The 25,966-nt window shown below is 38.9% G+C and overlaps 1 protein-coding gene across 6 annotated transcripts in view; it reads left to right on the top strand.

The window, feature by feature from the left end:
- RUNX1T1 (RUNX1 partner transcriptional co-repressor 1) overlaps positions 1-25,966 on the top strand; it is a 115,668-nt gene that overhangs the window by 72,193 nt on the left and 17,509 nt on the right. For all 6 annotated transcript variants that reach the window (XM_051610504.1, XM_051610505.1, XM_051610507.1 and 3 more), the window contains 5 exons: positions 3,689-3,870; positions 11,040-11,290; positions 12,586-12,671; positions 13,323-13,524; positions 23,442-23,510. In XM_051610504.1, the coding sequence (XP_051466464.1) occupies positions 3,689-3,870; positions 11,040-11,290; positions 12,586-12,671; positions 13,323-13,524; positions 23,442-23,510 (790 nt within the window). The remainder of the gene's footprint in view (positions 1-3,688; positions 3,871-11,039; positions 11,291-12,585; positions 12,672-13,322; positions 13,525-23,441; positions 23,511-25,966) is intronic.

The raw sequence follows: 25,966 nt of genomic DNA, 5'->3' as shown, positions 1-25,966 counted from the left end.
AGATGCTCTTTTGCCTTCAAGACTGTGCTAACATGGCAAAATTGCTTCTGCAGGACCAGAGCTAGATCTCTGCTGCATCTCGCAGTATTACCATGGCAAGAGAGAGGCTCTTGAGCCCTGCAGTCCCTTCTGTGCCATAGACTTGTCCTGTTCCCAGCTTTGCCTCTAATCTGTTAACCTGATGAAGGCAGATCACCAAAACCTTCTTGAAACCTTTTGCATGCTGTATATCCTGTCCAGCCTAGATCCACTACAGATTGCCAATGTTCTAAACACGATATTGCCGTTGGAAGCTGATACTTGTGCTTCTGTAATGAAAATTCTGGGAAAGGACCTACCCTTCACGCCATGGTGCTGTATGGTGCCTCATGCCAGGGAGTGCTGATCTATTACAGATAATAGTCATAAAATTGCTTATCTCTCTTCCAGTTCTGGTTCAGAGGAAGATAAGATCATTCACCTGCAGAAACCATTCATTGGCTGGGAGCCTTTTTGTGCACATTTTCTGTATTAATATCAAACAGGATTTAGGCTATTAAATTTAAGTGGTACATGGTGTGCATATTCAGCACTGACAACACTGTTTCAATAGACATGCTGTGTATAGTGACATAGTTGTAAGCATCAGTATCAATATATAATTGGATTTTGAGTTACTTGGGCTCTCTCAAGAAAAAATTGTCTCAATTGAAATTTTTTTTTTAAAAGTATGTCTGAATTTATTTAAACTGGCAATTATAAAGGCTTACATCAAAGCCTAATTGTACTATATACTAATGAAGTTTTTTAATTTAAATTACAATACTGAAATATTTCTGTTGCCAAAATTTTGAAGAAAGTAGGAACATCCAACAGTGGAAAATTATTAACTAATTACTTGGAGTGAGCACTGAAATTATAAAAGGCTTTTGGAGCTGTAATTTCTTTTGCAGATGCAGTGATAATGTTTTCTTTTCTTGTTAAAACAGTTTGTTTCAAAGTGCAAAACAGGTCTGACAGCCGAGTAAAATACATGTTCTCCTCATCCTGTCTGTGATTATAAACCTGATGGAGGAGGCTAAGACACTACCTAAATCTTGGGAGGATATAAGGTCTAATCCAAAACAAGTGCAGGAGCATATTCCAGACTCTGAAGAGCAACATTTTAGGGGACTGTAAGCCAGTAATATGACATTGTTTGTAGTCAGTGTTTTTCTAACCTATATATCTGACTTCTGTTTGAGAACTGTGCTGTCACAGCTGAACCTTTATGGCTAAGGCCATTTTGGTTTCAGAGTCTGTTTGAGTACACTTGAGTTGCCTTAGGAGTCTGATCTCTCCCTGCTTACATTAGGGAGAATGTTGGTGCTTCATTCTGCATCCAGCTTTTCAAAAACTAGTTTTTTGTTATGTACTGCGGCCTGTACTCTGTACTCTTGACCTAGCAGTTTGATTTTTGTTCCTCCAATAAATCAATTATGTTTTACTATATGGTTTCATAATGAGTGTTTAGAATAATGTCTTGAGCAGACTGAAACTATTTGAGTTGACCTAAACGTTTTTAAATACTGTTTTTCTTCACTTTGAGTTTGTCCAAATGTTGCTTGATGCCATTATAAACCCTAATAACAAGCCATGTAATTCATAATTTTCTTTAAAATTCTAAAAATTAAGAAACTGAGTAGATCCATATTTAATACATATATTAAGAGTTGTAGACATCTGTGCACAGAAAACATGTTCAACCTGTTTAGAAAAAAGATATTATTTAACTGCAAATCTTCACATTTATTATTAGGAGAAGGAAAACAAGTAAAATGAATTAAGGTTTTTGTTCGCGAGTTCAAAATTTGGTTGTCTTAGGGAGCCAGAAGTGCCCGTGCATGAAATAGGCCCCTTTTGTTTGTGCACAGTGGGTCTTCTCTTACGGTACAGGAACAGGTGCTGGAGCATTTGTGATTGTTATAATGTTAGCAAAGTAATTTACCAAGATCTTATGCTCAAAACATTCCAGGACATCTGCTTTTTTTTTTGCTTTGTTCCCAGCACATTAGTTTCAGAACGCTTTTGACATACATTTATGTTGTGGTTTGGGCCTAACCTAACAACAAAGAACCAGCCACCTGGCCACTCCCCTCCCTCCTCCTCACACACACTGGGATGGGGAGCACAGAGGCCAACGAGAAGCTCATGGGTCAAGACAAAGGACAAGGAGGGTTCATTCACTGATTAAGGTCCCAAACAAAATAGACTCAAGTTGGGGAAAAAATAGTAATTTAATTTCACACTAATACAGGACACAGACACACACAGAGCAGGGCTTGCATATGTTACCCCACCCCTCCCTTCTTCCCGGGCCCAAATCACTTTGTTCCCGGTTTCTCTCCCTCCTTCCCCCCAGCGGCACAGGGGGACAGGGGATGGCGTTTAGAGTCAGTTCACAGGCTGGTGGTTCCTGCCGCTCCTTCCTCCTCAGGGAGAAGGATTCTTTACAGTCCTTCCTTGCTTCCCCATGGGGTCCCTCCCATGGAACAGAGTCCTTAATGAATCTCTCTGACGTGAGTCCTTCCCATGAGGTGAAGTTCCTTAAGAGTAGACTACTCCAGCATGGGCTTCCCACAGAGTCATGGCCTGCTTTGGGAACAGTCACCTTCCCTGGCATGGAGCCCTCCACAGCTGCAGATCCAAGTCCACAGGCTGCAGCTCTACATTCACCTCTAGTTACTAAAGGCCATGAAATTTAATCCAGTACTTGAAAATCCCCTCACAACAAATCATTGTGCACTGGGCACAGGACAAGAGAGGTCAGGGCACATCACCTTATGACAAAAATAAGTAGGTAAGAAATTATTATCAATATATGCATATACTATAAAGAAAGGAAGAAGTTGCCCGGGATGTGTAGCTATCTCCTCCAATGTGAGGGTCATACAATTTGATCTTGGTCCCAAATCTGGCAAGAAGTATGAGCCCAGTAGATGGGGTAAAATATGACAGCCAGAGATCAGCGAGCAACTTCAGTTCTCTGTGGCTTGAGTTGTGGTGCTCTTCAGCCCATGATACAAGCCCCAGTGGGGCCCTGAGAAGAAGCTTAAAAATTCTTTAAGGTACATCTGTCTTGGAGGAGGGTCATTGCCCTCTGTGATTAACTGAAGCTCTGGAACATGAGATTTTGTTGTAATCTTTATCTTAATGTGTAACTGCAAGTGTAATGGGAAAGCTCAGGGCAATCCTGTTCTCCCCAAGGCCCTTGAAGGATGGTGACAGAGCTGCAGATGCTGTGGTTGAAAATAATTTTTAAGTACTAACTGCAGTCTGAATGGAAAGCAAATAATGAAGGTTTGTTACTTGTTGAAAACTGCTGCTCTACAGGCACTCAGGTTTTAGATAGTAAGAAAGGAGATTAAGAAAGGCAGGACAATGTTTTTTCCCCTTTTAAAGGTGTGGAGCTCAGACCTAGTTTTCTCACAGCATTTGCAGTTCTATTTTCCATTTTCGTAATTTAACTCCCATCCTTCCATGCATCCGTGCCACAAACATGACCTCACCCCGCAATCAGGCTGCCTGCTTTCAGGCAGCTAGCCACAACAGACCTAGTTGAGGATGCTTGCAACAGGTTCCTCCCAGAGCAGACTTACCTTTGATTTCTGATTTTTCTGCTGGAAACCACCTGCAAGCTGCCTTCTCAACCTGTGCAATGCTCTTGCAGGCCAATCTGCCCCTGCTGCAGCGGGAGCTGCTGCACTGTGCAAGGCTAGCCAAGCAGAACCCAGCCCAGTACCTCGCCCAGCACGAACAGCTGCTTCTGGATGCCAGCACCACCTCACCTGTTGACTCCTCAGAGCTGCTTCTCGATGTGAACGAAAACGGGAAGAGGCGAACTCCAGACAGGTGAGCACTGCTGCATCTTTCACACCCCACTTGGAAATGTCCCATGGGTTGGATGGGCTGAGCTCCCCCTAGCAAGGGGAGAGTGGGTGGGTGGGTGCCACGGGGGGCACTGAGATGGTGTTTCCTGGGTTTGGGTTCTGTGCTTTTGACAGCTGGGCAGTGGCCAAATTGCCTTTGTGTATGTGTATATGCATGTGTGTGCATAAATATACACACATATATATATATTTCTATATAGTGCATACATTGACACAGCCAGCCCGAGGACACAGTGTGGTCATATCTACCAACCAGTACCATACTAACTATTTGGTGCGTATGTAGTAGAAGTGATGAGCGGCAGATCACTCCAGCTCCCTATGCAAGTCCTTTCTATTTGAAGTTTTGTTGAATTAAACAGTAAATCCAGGAAAAATGGCTAGGCATTCATATTGGGAAGTACAAGGCAAGTGCCAGAGAGCAGTCAAGACTTCGACTGCTTCTGCTGTGCCATGTTTCCATATCCATATATCCACTATCCATAAAGATATTTCTTCCAAACAGAAGAAATACTCACTTAAATCTGGTTTCTTGCTGAGTTGAGAAAGAGTCCATGCAGAAACAGGGCAAGTGAGAGCATGTGTACAAGGCACAGTGGCTTTAGGGATATGGAACAGTTTTATTTCTTTCTTATTTGAATAAAGCTCTTTTTGTAGTGTTATAAGAAAATTACTCTTGTCGTTATATATTTTTAACTGTGTTCCCATGATAGAGTTAGAAATTCAGCTAGCAGATGTTACCTTTGGGAGGCCCAGATTTTTTCGTAGTTTTGTTCACAAAGCCATAGTTTTGTTTTATAGTGTGGAAACCTTTTATAATGCTTTTCTGCCAAATGCCACTACCTGCATGCACGAGGCATGGCAAATGTCCTAGTTATCTTTTAACTGAAAAAGATGAAGATTTAAAAAGTCAAGAAGGCTTGCAAGTTTATACAGAAGATATTTTTTGTGTAGGGAGAGGCCAACATAGCATAAAACCAGAGAAAACAAAATCTGAAAGCTCATAATAAAACTTTTGGTTTCTCATAGACAGAAGAGACTAGTAAAAAAGTAATGTCACCATTAGATAGATAAAAATGTGAAAATATTTGAAATCAGCTTGATTTAGGTTGTGTTTCAGAAAAATCCCTATGGATCACCAAGAAAATAAAGATACCAGCAGAGAAGCCTTTTTCCGTACACCCTCTTTTCACCATTTTTCCCTGACAGCTACATTAAACTGAAACAGCCATTGGTGTTTACACAAACTTGCTAACTACATCCAAGAAAGATGATTAGTTTTCAGGCATTTTCATGTAGTCTCTTATTCAGTGCAAAGAAATAACATTTCCAAAGCTGAAATGTAGCTCCCTGGGGCAGTTCTGCTGCATATCCTCAGTCTTTGCAGAGTGTTGTACCAAAATACCTATAAAAAGGCCTCCTAAGATCTTGTACATCTGTGAGTAACTTAAATATCAGCATGTTGTTGTCCAGTGTCAGTAGCAGACATGGTATTTTTCCTTCAAGTTGATAGACACTTATTGAATTATCTCATAAGCCTATGCGGACTTGCTTGGCAGAGAATACAGAGGAGAAGAGGGACATACCTTCTGACAGCCCTAGCTTACATTTTTCCTGGTAATATAAAGTTGTATCACTTGATTCTACTGTAAGGCCACAAAGGAAAAATGGGCAATAAAATATTACCTTTGTTTTTCTTCCTTAGCTTTCTGGCATAGTACTCACCCCTTTTCAGACCCAGTTTGACATTGCTGAATTTCAGTTACTTTTCTAATAAGTAGGGTCTCACTGATGGTACCTTCAGTCCCAGATGCATGGAAGGGGATGGGTGGTGCCATTGAAGACTGGTATGAGAACTTAGTAATCAAACCCTGAATTAGTCTTCTAGAAAAAGGACATAGGAGTAGCCCATAAGGGAACTGGCAGATCAGAAGAATATTGGATTTAAAGTCAGCCTTCATCTTTTAATTAAAACAAAGACCTAGACCCAGAGAGATTTAAGTCTGGTTTATGGCTTTTGTTCTCAGTGATTCTTTTTAGTTAAAATACATAGGTACTCTTTGAACTCAGAAGTTTCTGCTCGCGAGCAAGTGTCTTTGCCTTCACAACTGAAATCTCTCTTAGGCTCTGTCTGTCTTGGGGAGTCTTCAGTTCCTCTCCATGTAGCAACGCAGCTTTTGGGGCCAGGACTAGACAGTTTCATTCCAGTGCTGTGGGTAAGACACTGTGTTTGAATTCCCAGGGTCCATGGAGGGGCTGTAATGTGGAGTGTCCACTGGCCTGCACACTCCACGGTGCCAAAGCCACCAACCAGCAGTCTCTGTCGATTGCTGCTGGAAACTGGACTCCTTAGTTCTGGTGAGCTGGTGTTTCAGGAATACCTGTCCTTTCTTTTTTGACCTTGAGATTCCTTGCTGTCATGAAAGACCTGAAAAGAGAATGCCCAGTTCACCCACTGGAATGGTTAAAAAATTAGGTTTGGGTTTTTTTTGCAGTATCAAACTACCCTGTCACTGTTTATTCGTAAGTACTTCTCCATTTACTAGGATTAAAGCTATGTAGAAAAAAATAAACTCATACAGTAGTTCTGGCTGAACCAAATTCAGTGGAGTTGCCTCATGCACTACTAAAGATATAGTAAAAAGAACAAGATTCTGCTGGAAATATTCTTAAATTTACTGAATGGGAGGTTGCATACTTTTTAATTTAATGTAAATCAACCACAAGAGACTGTTCTTAGAGTCAGAGCATGCCTAGACTGAGCGAATATTGAAACCAAATACTTGTCTGGCTTTTTACTCATTATACTATTGGTTATTTTCAATGTTTACAGAGGAGCAGGAGGAAACATCTGGAAATAGATGTAACATTTTTTTTAAGATATCTTAAGTATTTTTCATATAGACTAATAAAAATACGGTGGAAGATATGAAGCATCCTGTAAGAGGAGGGTTTGCTGTGACTCTGTTGTTAGAATATGGAAGAAAAAAACCGAAAAGACAACTTTCCAGGGGAACTAAATGCTGTTGAAGAATTTTGTTTGGAGACATGTCTCTCCCTAAAGTAAATTATGGTATCTTTTTCACTTCCCAAGAGTGAATATATATAGACTTTGTATATAATATGTATGTAATATATATATCTTATATAGATGTGTGTGTGATACTTACATGTATATATTAGGCATATATATACACACATTCTTCCATATTTATATTTTTCTTTTGGGCACAGGTAACTGCATACAGTTGATTCCAAGAGAGGTAAAATACAGTAGAAGGATTGGGCAAAGGACATGGAATGTGTGTGTTACATATAACCACATCCACCTGGTGGTGTGATTTTGTTAAAGAAAATCTACATACAGTCATCTGCTTACAATTTCAGAAGCTTTTTTTGCATATGCATTTTCCAATTCTGCTTATTTATCTGCATATCCAAGTCTACTGTATGTTTTATAGGGCAGTCTGACAGCAGAGCTTCTTGTTTTACTGAATGTTTTCTTGGTGCATATGGTCTGACACGGATGAGCAGCCACGGTGAGATTTTGGAGTCTATTAAACTAGCTCATTAAAAAGATCAATCTGTTTCTGTAATAACACTGGGAACGATCAGTCACTGCAAGAGAGAAAAACTGACACCTGAGGAGACAACACATTTTGGTAATTTGTTCATGACATGTCATGAACAAAGTGTTCACTATATTTTGTTTACAAGTTTTGGAGTTTACATTCCTCTGTAGTAAAGCAAAGGAACTTGGACCAATGTGGGTTTTTATTTTGGTGAATGAATGCTAGTTATAAATAACATGATTTAAAATATGTTAGCACAAAATAGTCATCCTTTGAGCTTGCTGGGAAGGATTGTACGGGACATGAACGTGTCATGTAGAGATTTTACATTTATGAAGAATTTAGGGTGGTCAGGCACTGGAACAGCCTGCCCAGAAAGGTGATTCAGTCACCATCCTTGGAGGTATTCAAGAAACATGTAGATACGGCACTTCAGGACATGCTCTAGTGACCAAAGTTGTGGGTTTTTTTGTGTTTTGGTTTGGTTTTTTTTGGTGGAGTGTGTGAGGTTGCTTGTGTCTGTTTGGGTTTTTATGTGTTGATGGCTGAACTTTTATCTCAAAGGTCCTTTCCAACCACAAAAATTCTGTGATTCTGTGAAAAGGTGTCTGGAGCTGTCTAAGTTCAGGGAGCTACAACTTTGTGTCTTAATTCCTGGCTTTTTCATATTTGAGAGAGAAACTGTGCCAAAAACAAGGGCTTGTAGCAGGTTCAAGGACAGTATCAATTATCTTCTCCTCATTAGTTTGCAAAGCCTTACAGAAGGTTGGACTTGATGATCTTAAAGGTCTTTTCCAACCTAAATAAAATGATACTATGGCAGCTGGCTGCAAATTGGTTATAGGATACAAAAGTACCTTTAACAATAGCTCTAATTTGGAGTGAGAAGAAAAATAAAAAGAGGCCATGATTGTTTTGTGACTTAAGGAAGTGCTGCTCTGCTTGCTTGTATCCTGGGCACCCTTGGCACACATCCTGGACACACAAGGGGCTGAATGTGCCTGGGCCCAGAGAACGACTCCAATAATTCTGTTAGATTAATCTTCTCATTTGAAGAAGCTCCTCCACATCTTAATGAGATGAAGAATACACAGCTCTTGCATCTATGCTCCTTGTAAGCCATGTGTATGGCTTATGAGGAATTTAAAAATAATTTTCTTAATATGAACCATTCATGAGAAAATATAAATATTTTCTGTAGCACAGTATTATAAAAAATATACGTGTAGAAAAGATAACAACAAATTGTAGAATTAAGGTTTCAACACCCAGAAAAGACCCAACAGACATTATCCAGTATAACAGCAAAAATGGGAATTTAATTTCAGCAAACATGTTTTCAGTGGTCGTGTAAATTTCTGTGTTAGTTGAACTCAGGTTTCCAGAAGGAATGGGTGTGTTGGTGTGTTACCCAAGATTATGCAGTTCATTCTAGTTTATAAGTACAAAGCATTCCTAAAAAACACCACAGAAGTACATGTATGATAAGGTGCAAGTATGTGAATTTGTATGAAAATATATTTATTACTTTTTTTTTAATCATCTAATTAAAGTTCAGAAAGGGAAAACTGGATTCCTACTAGTCACAGTTTTCTGGTTTGTTTTTCCTACACTTAGTGAACAAAAAAAGTTATTTCATTGCTTGCAGTTTCTGATTTTTCCCCCACCTTTTCAGAGATCATTCTTACCATAACACTAAAGAACTTTTGGAAATGAATAGCTTGGCTCATACATACAGGAAAGTCCATATTTTGCTTGCATAGTATTTTTGCAATGGAAAGACCTGGACATAGAATTTGAGTTGGTATGTGCAAAAGGAACACACACCAGCAACAAAATACAAAACTTGTCTTGGAGAGCTGTCAAAAACATCACTACCCACTGAGAGTTATTGAAAGCAGTTCCATCATGCCAAAAGTCACTAAAAATATATGATGGTCCTCAGATTTTCCTGATTAGAAGTTTTCACAGCCATTCTGCGTTTGCTTTGGCACAAGGTACATACTCTGCTTTAACAAAGTATGTCTTTTGTATCTCTGCCCAAAATTAGAACAGCTGTCCAGCTGCATTGGTGAAAGATTCTTCTCTCTTTCCTAAGTTAAAGAGTAGTAAAATATATGTACCTGCATCTTCTCGGGTATTAGTGGTTGTGGTGAGGTCCCTGGAAAATCTCTTTACTCCTTCTGAAAACAGTGCAACCCATCTTTTTATTTCCTGATGGTAATTGCAAGCTCTTACTTTAATCACCTCTCCCAGTGGATATTTGCAAAGACAGAGTTTCACCCTTCCTCCCACTGACATTAAAGGAGGACCTATTGAGGGGCAACAACTGATACATTGAGTATTTCTCCTCAGATGGTCTCTCAGGGTTAGTTGGTTTGTGGAGAAGGATTTATTGAAGGGCAGTTTGTTTTAAAAGCGGGCAAACAAGAAAATTGTGTCAGATTTACCTTCCTGTTGAAGGGACAAAAATTGTGTTTTTACTAGAAAGATACACTATGCCATCCAGAAATCACAACAGAGAAAGTTGTCTGTAAAAATGCTGGTAATATATTAGCTGTTTAATAAAGGTGCAACCTCACCAGTTTGCAATATTTATATCTAATAAACTTTCTGTGCAAAGCTAATATTTTGTAGGTTTTGCTTATTCCAGTGGTAAGAATTCCCTATACTTGAGTGAAACAAAGCTTCCCTAAAAGGAGTTGTGAACTTGTTGAAGTAACTCTAGCCTTTATTGTAATGGAAAATTAGTTCAGTGTGAGTTACAGGTTTTTGGACAGAGGTGCAAAGTAGAGTTATTTGAGAATAGGTGATTATTAATAATTGAATTAACAAGCATTTATAATGTGAAAAATGCCCTTGTAATACTCCTTTGTAAGAGTTTCCGGAGCACAAAACCCCTGTAGAAGAGTAATGGAGTGGGAAGTCTTCAACATCATTGAGGACTTGAGTCTAACCACATGTTCCTGCAAAATTTATGATGGCCACAGCACCTTTGACTGAAATAGCCCAGCTGGTACAAAAGTCTCTGAAGGAAGCATTTCTGATCATCTTGCTCAAAGTCTCAGAGTGACACTGATCTTGAGGGGAACTCATCCTGGCATGATGTACAGCTGACCTTCAGATCACTGACACACACTACCTTAAGACTTGTGAAAAAAGATGTTTAACTGAAAGTTTCCCTTAATCACTATATGCTCTAGCACTAATGAAAGTGGAAATTTCTCAGTCCTGGCTTCTTGTATCACTTGTTTCAGTTCTGCAATTGTCTATCTGTCCCATCAGCAGGTGATTTCAGTAAATGCTGCTTGTTCTCCAGCCCAGCTCTTTAAGCTGCCCCACTGGAAGGCTCACCCTGTTAATATTTCTCACTAGCTAGATAAAACGAAGGTGTCCTTTGTATGTTTTGAATAAGAACTGTTATGAAATGTTCTGCAATGCCACACACTTGGAGCAAAGTGAAAGAACAAGCTTTAGTTCCTGCAGCTGGATATGTAGTTTCAGGTGTGTGTTCCTCTGCTCACTATGTGAATTTAAGTTAATTTGCTTTGTTTTTCAGAACCAAAGAAAATGGCTTTGACAGAGAGCCTTTGCACTCAGAGCATCCAAGCAAGCGGCCCTGCACTATTAGCCCAGGCCAGCGGTACAGTCCAAATAATGGCTTATCTTATCAGCCTAATGGTCTGCCTCATCCCACCCCACCTCCACCTCAGCATTATCGTTTGGATGATATGGCCATTGCCCACCACTACAGGGACTCATACAGACACCCCAACCACAGGGACCTCAGGGACAGAAACAGACCTATGGGTAAGGCATGTTGATTTTCAGCATTGTTTTTTTAGGTTTCTCTCTTCTTCATAATTATGTTCAGTATTGTGAAAAGGGTGCTTTTCACTGATTAAATATTCCTGCCATACAGATTTAGCCTTTATAGCTGTTTCTACATCCAGCTGCTTCTAATGTCCTTATTTCATATTTATCTTTGCAAAATGTATTGAATCATATCTTGCTGAACTCTAAAGCAAGAGAGTCAGAAGGAGGAAGATCTAAATACATCGACATGCTTTCACAGCTGTGTAGATGACATGGACACAGATGTCTGGCAGTCAAGGATAGGTAGAGCCCTTTATTTTTCTTTTAATTCCTCATTTGTGAAGGTAACATCACTATAGCTTGATTTCAGCTTAGACTAGAGGATAGTTGTTAGCCTTTGGAGAAGTGTTTTGTATGTGACACCTCAAGAGCGCGGTGCAGCATGGGAATGTCTGTAGAGTATGTGAAAAGCAGAACCAGAACTGCGCCCTGCACAGGGCTGCCCTTGCCGCATGTTTTGGCTTATTGGGATGTCTAATCTCTTGGATTTGCCTGGCTTCCTTCACATTTGCACTTACTGTTCTTCTCTGGTTTAAACAAATGTTCAATAAAAGAGGAACATTTACAAATATTCAGCGTCTATATAGAGGAGGCTAAACAAAGAGAAAGTGTGGGTTCCTCTTGAGTGTTGATAATAAATACTGGCTTGGTTGTATGATGTTGTCAGCTGCTCTGATGTATGTGCTACATTTTAACCACATGTTGTTTAAACATCTGTGAAAGGATGAACCCTTAATGATGCTCCATTGACATGGTAGTAATTACTGCATTTAGTGAAATAACATGGAGTTTATACTAATATTTTTTCAACTCTATAAAGTACAGCTACTATTTGATACACTGAGTTACCAAATCATTGTCTTGCTGACTTCTTCAAGTAGTGTAAATGAAAAATTATATATTGTGTTACATATACTCTATGTATTAACATTGTATATATTCAGAAAGGGTTACGGCCATACTTGCAAGGTCATCTTGCAACTTACATAACTTGCAGAATTGAAGACATTAAATTGAGTAAAACAGTAGCATCTTCTGTGGGGAAAAGTGTTAAGAGAACTGAGAACAAAGTTTTTAAGCATCCATTTATTTTTGTGGTGGCATTCCTGATTCTAGACCAGGTAATGTATCGTATACTTGTCTGATAAGCTCTTTTTTCTTTTCTTTTTTTTTTTTTTTCCCCTAGAGCACTCCCAACATTGTAAACATGATTTGCTCCTTTTTGGCAGGGTTGCATGGCACACGTCAAGAAGAAATGATTGATCACAGGCTAACAGACAGAGAATGGGCAGAAGAGTGGAAACACCTTGACCATGTAAGGATTAAATATATTCTTACGTATAACTGTCTGAAAGGAGCCCTTCTAAGATAGAAATCTAAACTTTTTCTTTTAAAACTAATCTGAATCCCTGGATAAGTTTTGAAAACATTGGTGATTAAATCTAGGGGCATGATGTTCCTCATCAGGTAGATCTTATTAGGCCTTGCTGTTCAAATGCATATGGCAGTATCCTAAGTATTACAGACTGCCAAAATGGTGGTGGAAACTGCTCTATAAATCCTGGATCTGGGACACGTTACTGTCACCCGTAGCACTGGTTAATTGAATTTGCTCTTTGAGTTTCTTAGCTCTTGTAACATTTGTAGGCATCAGTTCTGGACCAGACCTCCTGGCCTCTCTGGTGCCATGTGGTATTAGTGGTAGAGCTACAGTCTGTTAAGTCTTTCCCTCCTTGTCTTCTCCCTTTCCACCAGAAATGAATATATGTACAGTTGAGGATCACCAGTTAGAGGGTATTGTCATTCTTAAAAGCAAAACCAAGATTTTCCAGCTGTATTTGAAATAACAGGGTTAAGAGACTTCTTCGTTCTTAAAACCCAGGCACTCAGCACATTAATCTTTTATTACATGAATAAAAATGCTCTTTTTTTTTTCTTTCATTGCTCTATTCACCACTGTGAATAGCTGTTAAATTGTATAATGGACATGGTGGAAAAAACTAGGCGGTCTCTCACTGTGCTACGGCGATGTCAAGAAGCAGACCGGGAGGAGCTCAATTACTGGATACGGCGGTACAGCGATGCGGAAGATTTAAAAAAAGGCGGTAACAGCAGCAGTAGTCATTCCCGACAGCAGAGTCCAGTGAATCCAGATCCAGTTACATTAGGTACAGTATCCTCATTAAAAATTGTCTCGTCGAGCCTGTTCCAGCTCAGCTGTGTGCAGAGTGAAGTTCGTATTTGTTTTTCTGATTCTTTGGTGACTGTGATGAAATTCACCTCCTTGCTGGCTGTTGAATTAACTCTAAGCCCTGCGACCGAATAGTCATGTTTACATGTGAAATGGTTTGGAGGTTTTGATGTTACTGGGTAACTTGCTTTCCATTCAGCAATGCTGGAGAGTGGTGGGGCGGGAGGACAGACTGTCATGTAGGGATGGCAGAGCAGTGAGATCCATCACCTCCAACTCTCTCTCTTGCCTGCTTGATTAAGGAAATCTGTTGGCATTTCTGGACTGTTAGTACTGTGAAACCAAAGGATTTCACCTTCTGAAATCAAATTACTTAACTTGGACTTAGTCTTTTCTGAGGAAATTAAGGGAGATACAAAGATATGGGCACTTCTTAGCTGTCTTTCCATTTAAGAAAGAAACAACACTGGGGACACCTATAGCCATGCATATAAGATCTTTCTAAGTCTGTGTGCACCACTGCAGCTCACATAGGTGTGTCTGATCTAGTTTGGGTACTGCTTGCTGTATACTTTACACAGACACACTTGGAGCTGAGCTCAAGCTTCAAAGCCCACTTATAAAGAGTAGTTGGACTTTCAGACCTGCAGACCTTCACAGTCAGAAGGTGACTTTAAGCAAGATAACTCTGCTGTATTAAAAAAAAAAATTTTACTTTGTGGGTTTTCTGTAATTAATTAATATGTTGGCTTGCTTCTATGCCATCCCTGCTTTTATGGAAGGTGTGGTAAAGAAACACGTCTTAGTGATGTCTTTTTATTGTTGCCTGCTCTTTTGAAGAGAAAAGAAACTATGATTTCTTGTCTAATATTTATCTTAAACAAAAGACTGTACATACTGAATTCCATCTACCTAAAATCATCACAAACTGTGGTCATTAGTAGAACTGAATGTGTATGTTACTTTTCAACTATATTTTATTTAGAGTTGTGTTTTCCTTTTGCCTTTAAGAATAACTTGTTAAAGGTAAAACTTATTTAATTGCAAATAGAAAAGCAGAAAAATAAATCTAACGCCCTTTCCCTCTTCCTCTTGGTAAATCTCTGGAGTTCTGACTGTAATATTCAGTGCCTTTTGATAACAAACCAACATTTTTGTGTGTGTGTCAAATGATCTGAGCCAACAGCTCTATAAAATAAATGCAGTTGGTGAAAGGAAGAGTTATGGAAATGCTGTTCCCAACTTCAATACTAAGTCTAGTCCCTAGAGGAGCCCTTCTCAGAAAGAAGCATTCAGGTAATGGCTTGTATGAATAGTGTTAAATGTAATGTAAAGAAAGACTCGCAAATACATCTGAAATGTCGATCACATCTGCAGCTTCAGGAAGAACAGTTGTGAGGAAATCCCTAGATCAAAAGCAGTGCCACCCATCTCTAGTACATCTATGATGCAAAAAGAACCAGGCCGTAGTGCTTGTAAGTAGAGTTAGTACATTAAAAAATGAAAGGAAACCGAGTTTTTATAATTTTCCCCAAAGAAACTGGACTTCAAGACATCAGTGAAAACTTAGTAGATGGGTGCCCTGGTGACAGAGGATATAAAGAAGACAGAGGTGCTGAACGCCTTCTTTGCCTCCGTCTTTACTGCTGCAGACTCTCCCCAGGAGCCACAGGAAGGGAAGGGCTCCTATAGCACCAGAAGGAGTCAAGATAAAGGAGGAGTTTGCTTTGGTAGATGAGGAGTGGGTTAGGGATCAGTTAAGCAATCTGGACATCCATAAATCGATGGGTCCGGATGGAATACACCCATGGGTGCTGAGGGAGCTGGCAGAGGTCATTGCTAGTCCACTCTCCATCATCTTTGGTAAGTCATGGGTAACAGGAGAGGTGCCTGAGGACTGGAGGATAGCAAATGTCACTCCAGTCTACAAAAAGGGCAAGAAGGAGGACTGGGGTAACTATAGATTGGTCAGCCTCACCTCCATCCCTGGAATGGTGATGAAACAACTTATTCTTGGCACTGTCTCTATGCATATCAAGGATAAGTGGGTCATTAAGAGAAGTCAACATGGTTTTACCAAGGGGAAATCATGTTTGACCAACCTTATAGCCTTCTATGAGGAAGTAACTAGGTGGATAGATGATGGTAGAGCGGTAGATGTGGTTTATCTTGATTTCAGTAAAGCATGTGACACTGTCTCCCACAGCATCCTCGTAGATAAACTGAGGAAGCGTGGTCTTGATGATCAGGCAGTGAGATGGATCATGAACTGGTTGAAAGGAAGAAGTCAGAGAGTTGTGGTCAATGGGACTGAATCTAGTTGGAGGCCTGTGACTAGTGGAGTCCCTCAGGGGTCAGTGCTGGGACTGGTGCTGTTCAGTATTTTCATTAATGACCTGGATGAGGGAACAGAGTATGCCCTCAGCAAGTTTGCTGATGACACTAAACTGGGAGGAGTGGCTGACACACCAGAAGGCTGTGCTGCCATTCAGTGAGACCTGGACAGGCTGGAGAGTTGGGCAGAGAGAAACTTGGTGAAATTCAACAAGGGCAAGTGTAGAGTCTTGCATCTGGGGAAGAACAACCCCATGTACCAGTACAGGTTGGGGGCTGACCTGCTGGAGAGCAGTGTAGGAGAAAGGGACCTGGGGGTCCTGGTGAACAGGAGGATGACTATGAGCCAGCAATGTGCCCTTGTAGCCGAGAAGGCCAATGGCATCCTGGGGTGGATTAGAAAGGGTGTGGTTAGTAGGTCAAGGGAGGTTCTCCTCCCCCTCTATTCTGCCTTGGTGAGGCCACATCTGGAGTATTGTGTCCAGTTCTGGGCCCCACAGTTCAAGAAGGACAGGGAACTGCTTGAAAGAGTTCAGCACAGAGCCACAAAGATGATTAAGGAGGTGGAACATCTCCCTTCTGAGGAAAGGCTGAGGGAGCTGGATCTCTTTAGCTTGGTGAAAAGGAGACTGAGGGGTGACCTCATCAAAGTTTATAAATATGTTAAGGGGGAGTGTCAAGACGATGGAGCCAGGTTTTTTTCAGTGATGTCCAGTGATAGGACAAGGGTCAATGGGTGCAAACTGGAGCATAGGAGGTTCCACGTAAACATCAGAAAAAACTTCTTTACTGTGAGAGTGACAGAGCCCTGAGACAGGCTGCCCAGAGAGGCTGTGGAGTCTCCTTCTCTGGAAACATTCAAAACCCGCCTGGACATGTTCCTGTGTGATGTGCTCTAGGTGACCCTGCTCTGGCACGGGGGCTGGGCTAGATGATCTTTTGAGATTCTGTGATTCTGTAATAGTACAATCCAAGAAAAATAGTCATGACCACAACAACAGCAACAAAACATAAAATGAAGATCAAACATACAGTTAGATCCCTATATTATAATTTTCTTTGTGTATTTGTACAGATAAATTCTTGAAAAACTCGAAGTCTGTTTGCTTAAAAAGACACTGTGGCAAAGCCTCCAGCATTGGATACACCAAGCACCTCTGCAGTACGTTGGATGAAACTAACCTGATTGGAGTGGGTCCATTTCAATTTTAACATGTCCATTTTGGTTACTTGCCTATTAAAACTTCTTTCCTAGATTCGTAGACATGAAATTTGGATTGCTTCAGTGATGTAGCATCCATATAAATTGTAAATATTGGTAAGAAATGCTTTTATGACTTGACATGTAAGGAAGAAATAATTTACTTCAGAGTTTAGGAAGGATAATCCTTATATTTTGTCAAATCTGGTAGTAATCTAGTTAAGAAAACAAAAACTCAGAGATATAGTAAAACTGAAGCAGTGTCTCTGAGTCTTGAAACACTGTTGTGCTTAGGGCTTTTTATTTTAGTTTTGAAAAGTTCCTCCACTTTTTTAATTAAAGTGCCACAACATGTAAATATTGGGTTTTGCTGCAGAGTTTCTAAATGTCAGTGTTTTCCCTTTGTACTTTTTTTTTTTTCTTTTTAAAACAAGGTAATTCACCCTTTAAATCCATCTTTTCATCTCCACTAGCAAGAGGGAAAAAAGGGGCCATATGGCTACATTGTCTTTGTCTTTGTTTCTTTATAATTAAAATATCATCACTGAATTGATAAGTTCTCACTATAAACATTATTCCACAGTCTTGTGATTGCTGAAAAACTCTTGAGCTGAAATTTAGCATGGTTGGAGTCCAAAAGAAATTTATGAAAATTCTGGTCATCATTTTGAACCAGCAGACCTTTTTTTTTTTTTTGCATCCCTGCAAATTATGTTGAGCTGGACAGTTCACAATCTCTGATCGATATTTTTCTGTTGATACTTTAAATTAAGAAATCAAATTAAATATTTGATCATTTCTTTTAATGCAGTGTAATCCAATACACACATTAGCCAGCTACAACAGCTTACAAGCTCTTATTATTCGCTGAGAGAGTGTTGAAAGTAAGATGGGTCCATTCTTTTCAGTCTGAATAATACATGTTTATGAAAGTCTAAAAATGACTCAGACTTTATATATATTCATTTGATGAACTGTGATGGTCTATGAAGTGAATAATACATCATCTGACTCCTCCATTTCTGCTGAAGAATTTCAGTACTACATACTGCAGCAGGCCTGCAACTTTCATCCTAATAGTGAATAATTACACATATCAGACAATGTATACTGAAATACACACAGTCAGATAAATTAAATATGAGGGTTCTTCAACATCGTGGGTTATAAACAAGATCTATAACCTTATTGAGTGCAGCTGTGGCTCTAGATAAGTGGTGTAGGTACACACATCAGAAGGTATGCAGTGATTTTGTGTCTGTTGAATTTATCGGAATGGAAATCTTGCAAAATAGAGTTTGAAATCTCCAACTGAAGAATGCCAGTACCTGCAGGATTTGCCCGAGGAAGCCAGGATTCTCAGAAGGATCTGAATTTGTGAAAAACACATAGGTTAGCCATTTCTTAATACATTTTAAAATGTTAACCCTTTCAGAGCTAGTTTAGGTTTTATCAAAGGTTGTTCACCTTCATACTTTCAGAGTTAGCCAGAGCATTCCTCCCGATATATGTCTGTTCGTGCTGCAGTTATAAAATCTTTGCCATTTGCAGATAATCAGCATTGCTGTGATATGCATGATATTCTCAATGTGAGCTAATGGGAATGCTGTGAATATCACAGTAACATTTAAAACTTGTAACTCTAGTGTGTAAAACCTCTGTAATACTGGTCACTGGTGATATTAGGTATTGCTCTTTATCCACTCACTGCACAGGAGGTTTGGGCTAGATTGTGGTGTACTCAATTGCATGCTGTTAGATAGGGCTACAGCTGCAGAAACATTGTAGATTTGTATTCTCAGTATTTATTTCTAATGAATTGTTCCTTGGGATTAGGATCACTTTTATACATTCCTTATACCACCCTTGTTACTCTTGTGCTTTTCAAAATAGCTCATAAGTGGCATAAAGAGAAATCTGACATTGTGAGTTATTGGAAGTTTGATGTTGGTTGAGGATTATTATTCAGTAATACACTACCTGTGTGGTTTTCCTTTTCTTATTCTTTTTAAATGAGAATACAACTATATTTTAAATGCAATTTCATGTGTGTTCAAGGAGTGTTATAACAGCAACAAAAATGTATTAGAGGGCAAAGATATACATAAGAATACTTGAAACTCACACCCCTCAGCAAGATTTGCAAGGTAGTCTCATTCAGTATTAAACTTCTCCAGATTTATATCTATATATTCTATTAATTGGAGAGGCCCACTTTTAAGCTTGACTCTTACAAAGAAGGCAGTGGTTATTTATTCCTCTGAGAAGTTTATTCCCTGCATCCCACCAACTGTGTTATATTTTATTATAGGGCAGAATGAAGCAATACTTCCATATGAAAAGCATATGAAAAGCATATAAATACATATAAAAGTGTATGTATTGCATGCAGTGCTTGGCATGTTACATGCAGCTTTTCCTATGTTTGAGCCCAGTGTTCACTATGGCATGTAGGGCATTTGTCAGCTGCCAGGATTTTCATAAATACATTCTAAAAGGTCCCTAAAAGATCAGTTGTTCATCTCTGTTTCTTATTATTTTGTTATTATAGGCTTTGGTGTCATTGTCCAGGGGTAAAAACTTCCATTCTCTTATATTTTCAACCCATCTTTGTTCCTTATTTCCAAACATGAATCAGACTTTTTGACAGTTCTGAACACATCTTTTCCTTTTAATTTTTTGTATCCTGTTCTCTTGGGTTTGGTCTGTATTATTGTATAAGAATTAACCTCCTTTATTTGGTTCTAACTTTTTATCTCAGTTTCACTTCCCAGGCCCATATTTACTACTGCTCTTATAACTTCATATCTCTCTCTCTCTCAGTACTTTAGGAACCTATTCTCTTTATCTTTAAACCATGAAAAATAAGCAGTCTACAGGATATTTGCTGGACACCAGAAACTTGTATCAATTAACTTGATTCTTATGGTTGAATGTGTTCTTGAACTAAATAATCAGGGCCCATATGGAACATGGCGTGATATTGTGACTATAGGATTTTGTGTGTGTGTGTCAATGATTTATTTCTTATTAAAAAACATATCCAGAATAATGTAAAAAAAAAAAAAAGTACTTTTCCTATATATTTTAGCGAACAATGTATTACCTTGTTCTGTGCTATTCAGCAGAATATGAGGTTTGAAACTGAGAGTAATTGTTTTTTTCCTCAGGTGTATTCTTATATGCCAGCAGCCTTATTGCTGAAAAGTGGATTTCAGATAAAAACAAAAAACTCAAAAAGCATCTTCAATTTCAAAATCCATTTTATTTTTACTTCCTACAGGCAGAGAGGTTGGAACTGGATGATCTTTATATGGTCTCTTCTAAGCCAAGCCATTCTATGATTCTATGATATCTATTAATTACTCTCATGTTTATGTGCTTTTTATTTTCCTTTTTGGGCTTTTCCATATAGTTTAGTAGGAACCAGACTGGTTATCAATAAGTTCTTTCAAACCATGCGTTTCCATGAATTTCAGTTAAATTCAGTAGTGTTCATCCCTTTCTTCTGCATGATAACACTGTTGCATTTTTACCGTTAACAAATCTGTGTTATGTGTGACTTGTAAAGATTTTTCTGATACCCTTTTCTGAAAGAGCTGCCTTGTCACTTCAGGTTATTCCTGATGTTGTCTGATTTAATTCCATTTCCTTCCAGGCAGAATTTATTTTGACTTCTAGGAACTGCTGTCAGTCCTTTAATATAGTGCATTCTTCCTCATTATGGCTTTTTTTACAGTTTATTTTACATTTAGTGTTTCAGGTACTTCACTTGATCATGTTCCTCTTGGTTTAAGTTTGCTAGACATCCAAGGTGAAGGTCTTTTTGTGTTTTAGTTTAAGTGAGCAAGTTTTGTGATTTTTAATCTAAAGGATACTTCCCCTTAAAAATAATACTAATGTAAGACAAATCTTCTGGTAACATGCTGTAGTTTAGCCCCCAAAAGAAGATTGTTTTCATGGACTCATCACCACTGACTAAACAATAGCCATGTTAATAATACTTTTCTTGCTTGCAAAATATGGTTTCTATTATCTTCATAAGTGCTTCTTGTCTTTTTTTTGTGTGCCATTCCAAACTATGGGAAAGTCTCTCACAAGCTCTTGATTTAATTCTTTTTGCAGAGGATTTCTTCCCTCATGTAAATAATTTGTGGTTGGAATAAGAGCTTGATTGATGTTTATGTTTTGGAAATTTTAACAATTAGCTGGCAATCTGGTAATTTATGTCATTGAATTCCATTTTTGGAAAGTCATGTGTACCAAAATATCAGCTCCACATCTCTTTATTTTTAATGCTAAGTACCATGGTAAAGGGCTTAAATCAATTTTTATGATCCGCTTGCAGTGGATGGTACCTTAAACAGCAGACCAGACAACTCAACACAAAGTAAATTAATACAAGTCCCTTGTTTTGCCGTATTTGGAGTCTGGTTGTATCTTTTCCTGCAAGTATTCCAGGAGAGCAGATAAGAGTTTTGATTTTTCACCTTGAGTTTTACTGAGCTTTCAAGCAGTGTTTTCGGCTGCCGTTTCTGTCCCTGACTGAGCTGGCACTGTGCCTGTAAGACTAAAAGCCTTCAAGGGATGAAAGAAGTGTACACAATGATATGTGTCATCTCCAGAATCATATGAGCCAAGTGATACTGAGGATTTTCCCATTTTCAGCATCAGGTCTGAAGTCCTCTGTCATGTTGATTAAACCCACATAAATAGTAAGCGGTTTTGCAGAATCTTGCACACACATTTACATACACACACCCATCAGTTTATGCTTGAGAGGTGTGAAGTTCTGCCTACAGAAATCCTGTTTATTTTCATCCCATACTACAATGACAAACAGAAGAGCTGGGGAAATCCACTCAGCTGCCTGTTGGATGGGAAGGTTTAGTCCACCGATCTCCACTCCTCCCCCCCCTCTACTATGCAGTTTCATGTGCTAGAAACTGCAGCTCTGGAACAGTGCACAGGGAGTGGGATTCCCTACTTTCTGTGTACCTGTGTTATCTGTCTGAAATAGCAAATGTCATCTTTGAATTTATTTAAGGTTCTGTAGCCTACTATATATATATATAAACATTACTGCATGCATATGTGTGGTGGTATAAAAAATTATTTGCAAAACCTAATGATACACCTTTTTTCTTAAAAATACTACTTCTTGACCAAGTTATCAACTAATATCTTTGAGATACAAAAATAATGTATTTAGTGAAAACCAGTATGGCACGTGAGCTTTTGGGGTGTTTTGGACAACAAACATGGTTTAATTCCTAGTAGCACGTCTAATAAGATGCAAACTGTGTCTCTAATAAATCAAGTTATTTTATTTTGGCAATTGAGGTATATCACACAGCCAGTAGTAGTCAAGGCAGCGAACTTACCTTTATGGGTTTTTTTTGTTTTCTTTCTCTGAAAAATAATTTATCAGTTTTTAAAATGTATTCGAAAAGAGCAGCTTTTCATCTGCTGAGAATCTGTATGCTAAATTTCAGGCCAAAGTGAATTTTCTTTCTGCATTGTCTGATCCTGCGTCTTTGAAGTCCTTGTGAAAGGGATCTTGCTGATTTCAGAGCTCGTAGGCTCAGGCCCAGAGGTTAAACCCTTTAAAAAAAAAAAAAAAAAAAAAAAAAGAGGAAGGGGGGAAAAGAGCTGTCAAAATGTGATTGAAATATATGGGTGAATTACAAGCTTCAGCACCAGTGAGCTGAAATGAGCTGCCAGTTTGGCAGCATATGTATTTGAAGACTTAACCTAAAGTTAAAGGGTTTGTTTTTCAAACTCGCGCAGCTACCGTTGCCATCATGGGCTCAGATATAGGAAAGTGTAGCTCTGAATGTGTAGAAACACCCCTTTCATTTTGTGTGGACAGCTTATTTGATCACTGGAATGACATCTTGGCTTTTATCCCTGCTCGTCAGTAGCCATTCTGTTTTCACAGAGCAGAAGTGCCAAGTGTGAACTGTTGCCCTCTTTCTTTTCCTTTTCATAAACATAATGACAAGGATGAAGCACGTCACTCCCTCAGTTGGTCTCTCAAAGCCAGCCTTAAGAGCGTGGAAACTGTCATGTAGAATTGACTTCAGACACTGTAATATAAAAATAAAGTGAACTAGCCCCAGCTTGGTTTACGATAAGACATTCAAGTCCTGTATGTTGATCTGGTCTATCTGACATCTGTGAGCTATGGCCAGAGCACCTGTTTTTATTTTGAGTAAAGAAAAACTATTTGTGATTAATTTTTTTTTTTCCTAAACAATAAATAACGGGAAAATGTATTTCTCTAAGCCTTGGTCTCAACAAGCAAGCATTGCTTACAATGCTCTGTCTTTTTCCCTCCACACCCCCTCCTCCTGCAGAATCGCATCGGGAATTCCTTCACAGGCCTGCGTCTGGATATGTGCCAGAGGAGATCTGGAAGAAAGCTGGTAAGAACTGTTTAAAAACACTAACTTAGTCTTCTGGCAGCTGTGTGCAGTTGTTAATGCACTGATGTTAGGAATGAGAGGGGGAGGAAAAAAAAAGAAGAAAAGGAAAAAAAATGCTTGCTAAAACAAGAATAAATTTTGTTTAATAATCTTAAACTGGAACTGATCAGAATATAAGATAATTTTTATAATAGAAGCATCTGCTTTTATGATTGGGAAATATCAATAGTTCCACTAAGGACCCCTATTTTCAGGGCTTATAATGGTTTCAGGCTGAAACTTAGTATGTTAAAAGTTTCATTCTGTTAGCAATTTAAAAAAAATGAAGTTGTGGGGGATTTTTTTTTTTTTAAGGCTTTAAGATTCTTTCCTAGTTACAGTAAGAATTCCCAGAGGAGAGGAACAAACCTAAGTGTACCTGTTAAAGAAAAACCTTCAGCTATTCAATGTAATCCTTCCTTAATTTAAAAAAGATTTTGTGCGTGGCAGCTCCCAGTGAAGTCTGTGCTTATAAGCCTGAAAAGCTTTCAGTGAAGTAGGCAAGATCGCCTCTCTGCAGCTGCTCTGGGTGGTTGCTCAGGCATCTTCCCCGAGCTTGGGAAGCACCATGAGCAGGTGTTGTGGTTGTGCGGTCATTTCTTCAACACTTCGAAACTGTCTGAGCACAGGATTTTCCTAGTGAGGATCCTGTTACAGTGCTGGAGCTAAACTTTTGCTCTTTTGATGTTGATATCAGAGCCTCCCTTGTTTTCAGAGGGGCCAGGAGGTAGCTCTTGAACTTCAGCAAGGTAGTTGAGCTTCTGTTTATACACTCATGCACACACCCCTCTTTTGAACACCTGTATAACCATGAAGTCCACTGCAGCTGTCTGGGCAGGAGTTAATGATTAAATGGCAAATATGAGCAGTTTTGATGTTTTCTGATCAAATCTCCTGTAACTGCTTGCTGCTTCGTGGTATATTTTAAACTAGATCTAGAACGTATATGTAAAAATGTTCTGCTGGCATATTTTTGGATCAAACAAGAAGTTGTGTTGTTTGTGTGATGTGGGTGTATCATGTAAAGTCTACATTTGTTAATATGTAAATTAATATTTTTGGAACTGCTCTGGTTTATATGAAAAATAACAAAAACAAACTACACATCTTTTTTTGTCCATGGAAAGTGTAGCCTTTGAAACTCAATGCTCTTTTGTACCCAAAAGTATTTTTATAGTTTGTTTTGCCATATTTATATTAACTTCTTAAACAAAAAGTAAGAAGAAAAACTTGCAGTCCCAGGAAATCTCAGAAGAGCATTCATTATTCAGCAGAATTTCAGCAATTTCATTCTATTTATAAAATTTAGGTGCTGTCAGGTAATTTATGACTCCTAGATGCAGTGCAGGAGAAGAAAAAAAGTTTCTTCATAAGCTAGCAATGCAAATTAATCGAAGCTTTCGGCCTGAGTTCTAAAAGAGGATGTGTGTTCACATTGTTTATATCCACAATGGTAGTGTACAGGAGCTGTGTCATGTCATCTTGTGTACACATATGTCATCAGCTCCTTTGAAACAAAGTTTTTCCTTTGGTCCCATTTCCAGTCTCAGCTTTCATGCTGATACGATTTACATCAGTTTCCTTGTATTAACTGAGAATGCCTGTGAATTGGAGAATAAAATAAGTCCGACTCTCTACAGGATTCACACCTGTATCTGTTACTAAAGGTAGTAAAACCTCAGAAAGCATACTGCTTTTCATAAATCACAGGCCTTCATTTTTAGGAGGGTGCACTAAAGTAGGAGGTCTCCACAATTTCATAATCAGTTCAAGCTGTGCAGGTTCATTTCAGCTTTGTAAGAATAGGTCTCTAGTGCCATTTGAGATGCTCTGTAGTTTCCTGCCTGGACCACAACTGCTAGTCAAGAAGGCTGCAAATCTCACGAGTAATTTTCCTGGCTCAGTATGGATATGTTAGTGTCTCAAATACCTGCAAAGACCAATGTGTGAGCAGCTCAATAAAGTATAAAAGTCTGATTGGGATGCTGAATCCATTGAACTGAAGGAATTTGGCATAAAAATGGTTAATAAGCCATATCAAAAGCATATGAAAATGGGTTTCACTTAAAACTTTTGGAGTTTTATAGACTTAAGCACAATTCTTTAAATATACCAAGTTACGTGTGTGCTTTTGTGATTGTTGGAGCAAGCACTTAGTGCGCAGCACCTTGTGAATTAAAGCCAGGTAAACCCAATTCCGTGGAAAGTCATCTGTGTCCTGATTAATCTCATTTAATTTTGGGTATGTAGGTGAAGAGTCCAAGCTAAGTTCTTGGTGTTCATCAATAGTCAAGAGAGAGGCAGGCATGTGAAGAGCATCAGTCAGATCACAGGTTGGATGACATGCTCTCTGGAAATACCTAATCCTCTTTATTAAATGCTGAGGCAAACCCAGGCCTACTGTGGGCTGCTGCCTG

Source organism: Apus apus, chromosome 2 (genome assembly GCF_020740795.1).
Source record: "Apus apus isolate bApuApu2 chromosome 2, bApuApu2.pri.cur, whole genome shotgun sequence".
In the NCBI taxonomy this organism is placed as follows: domain Eukaryota; kingdom Metazoa; phylum Chordata; class Aves; order Apodiformes; family Apodidae; genus Apus; species Apus apus.
The sequence above is the reverse complement of the archived record's forward strand: the minus strand, read 5'-3'. Positions and strand labels throughout refer to the sequence as shown.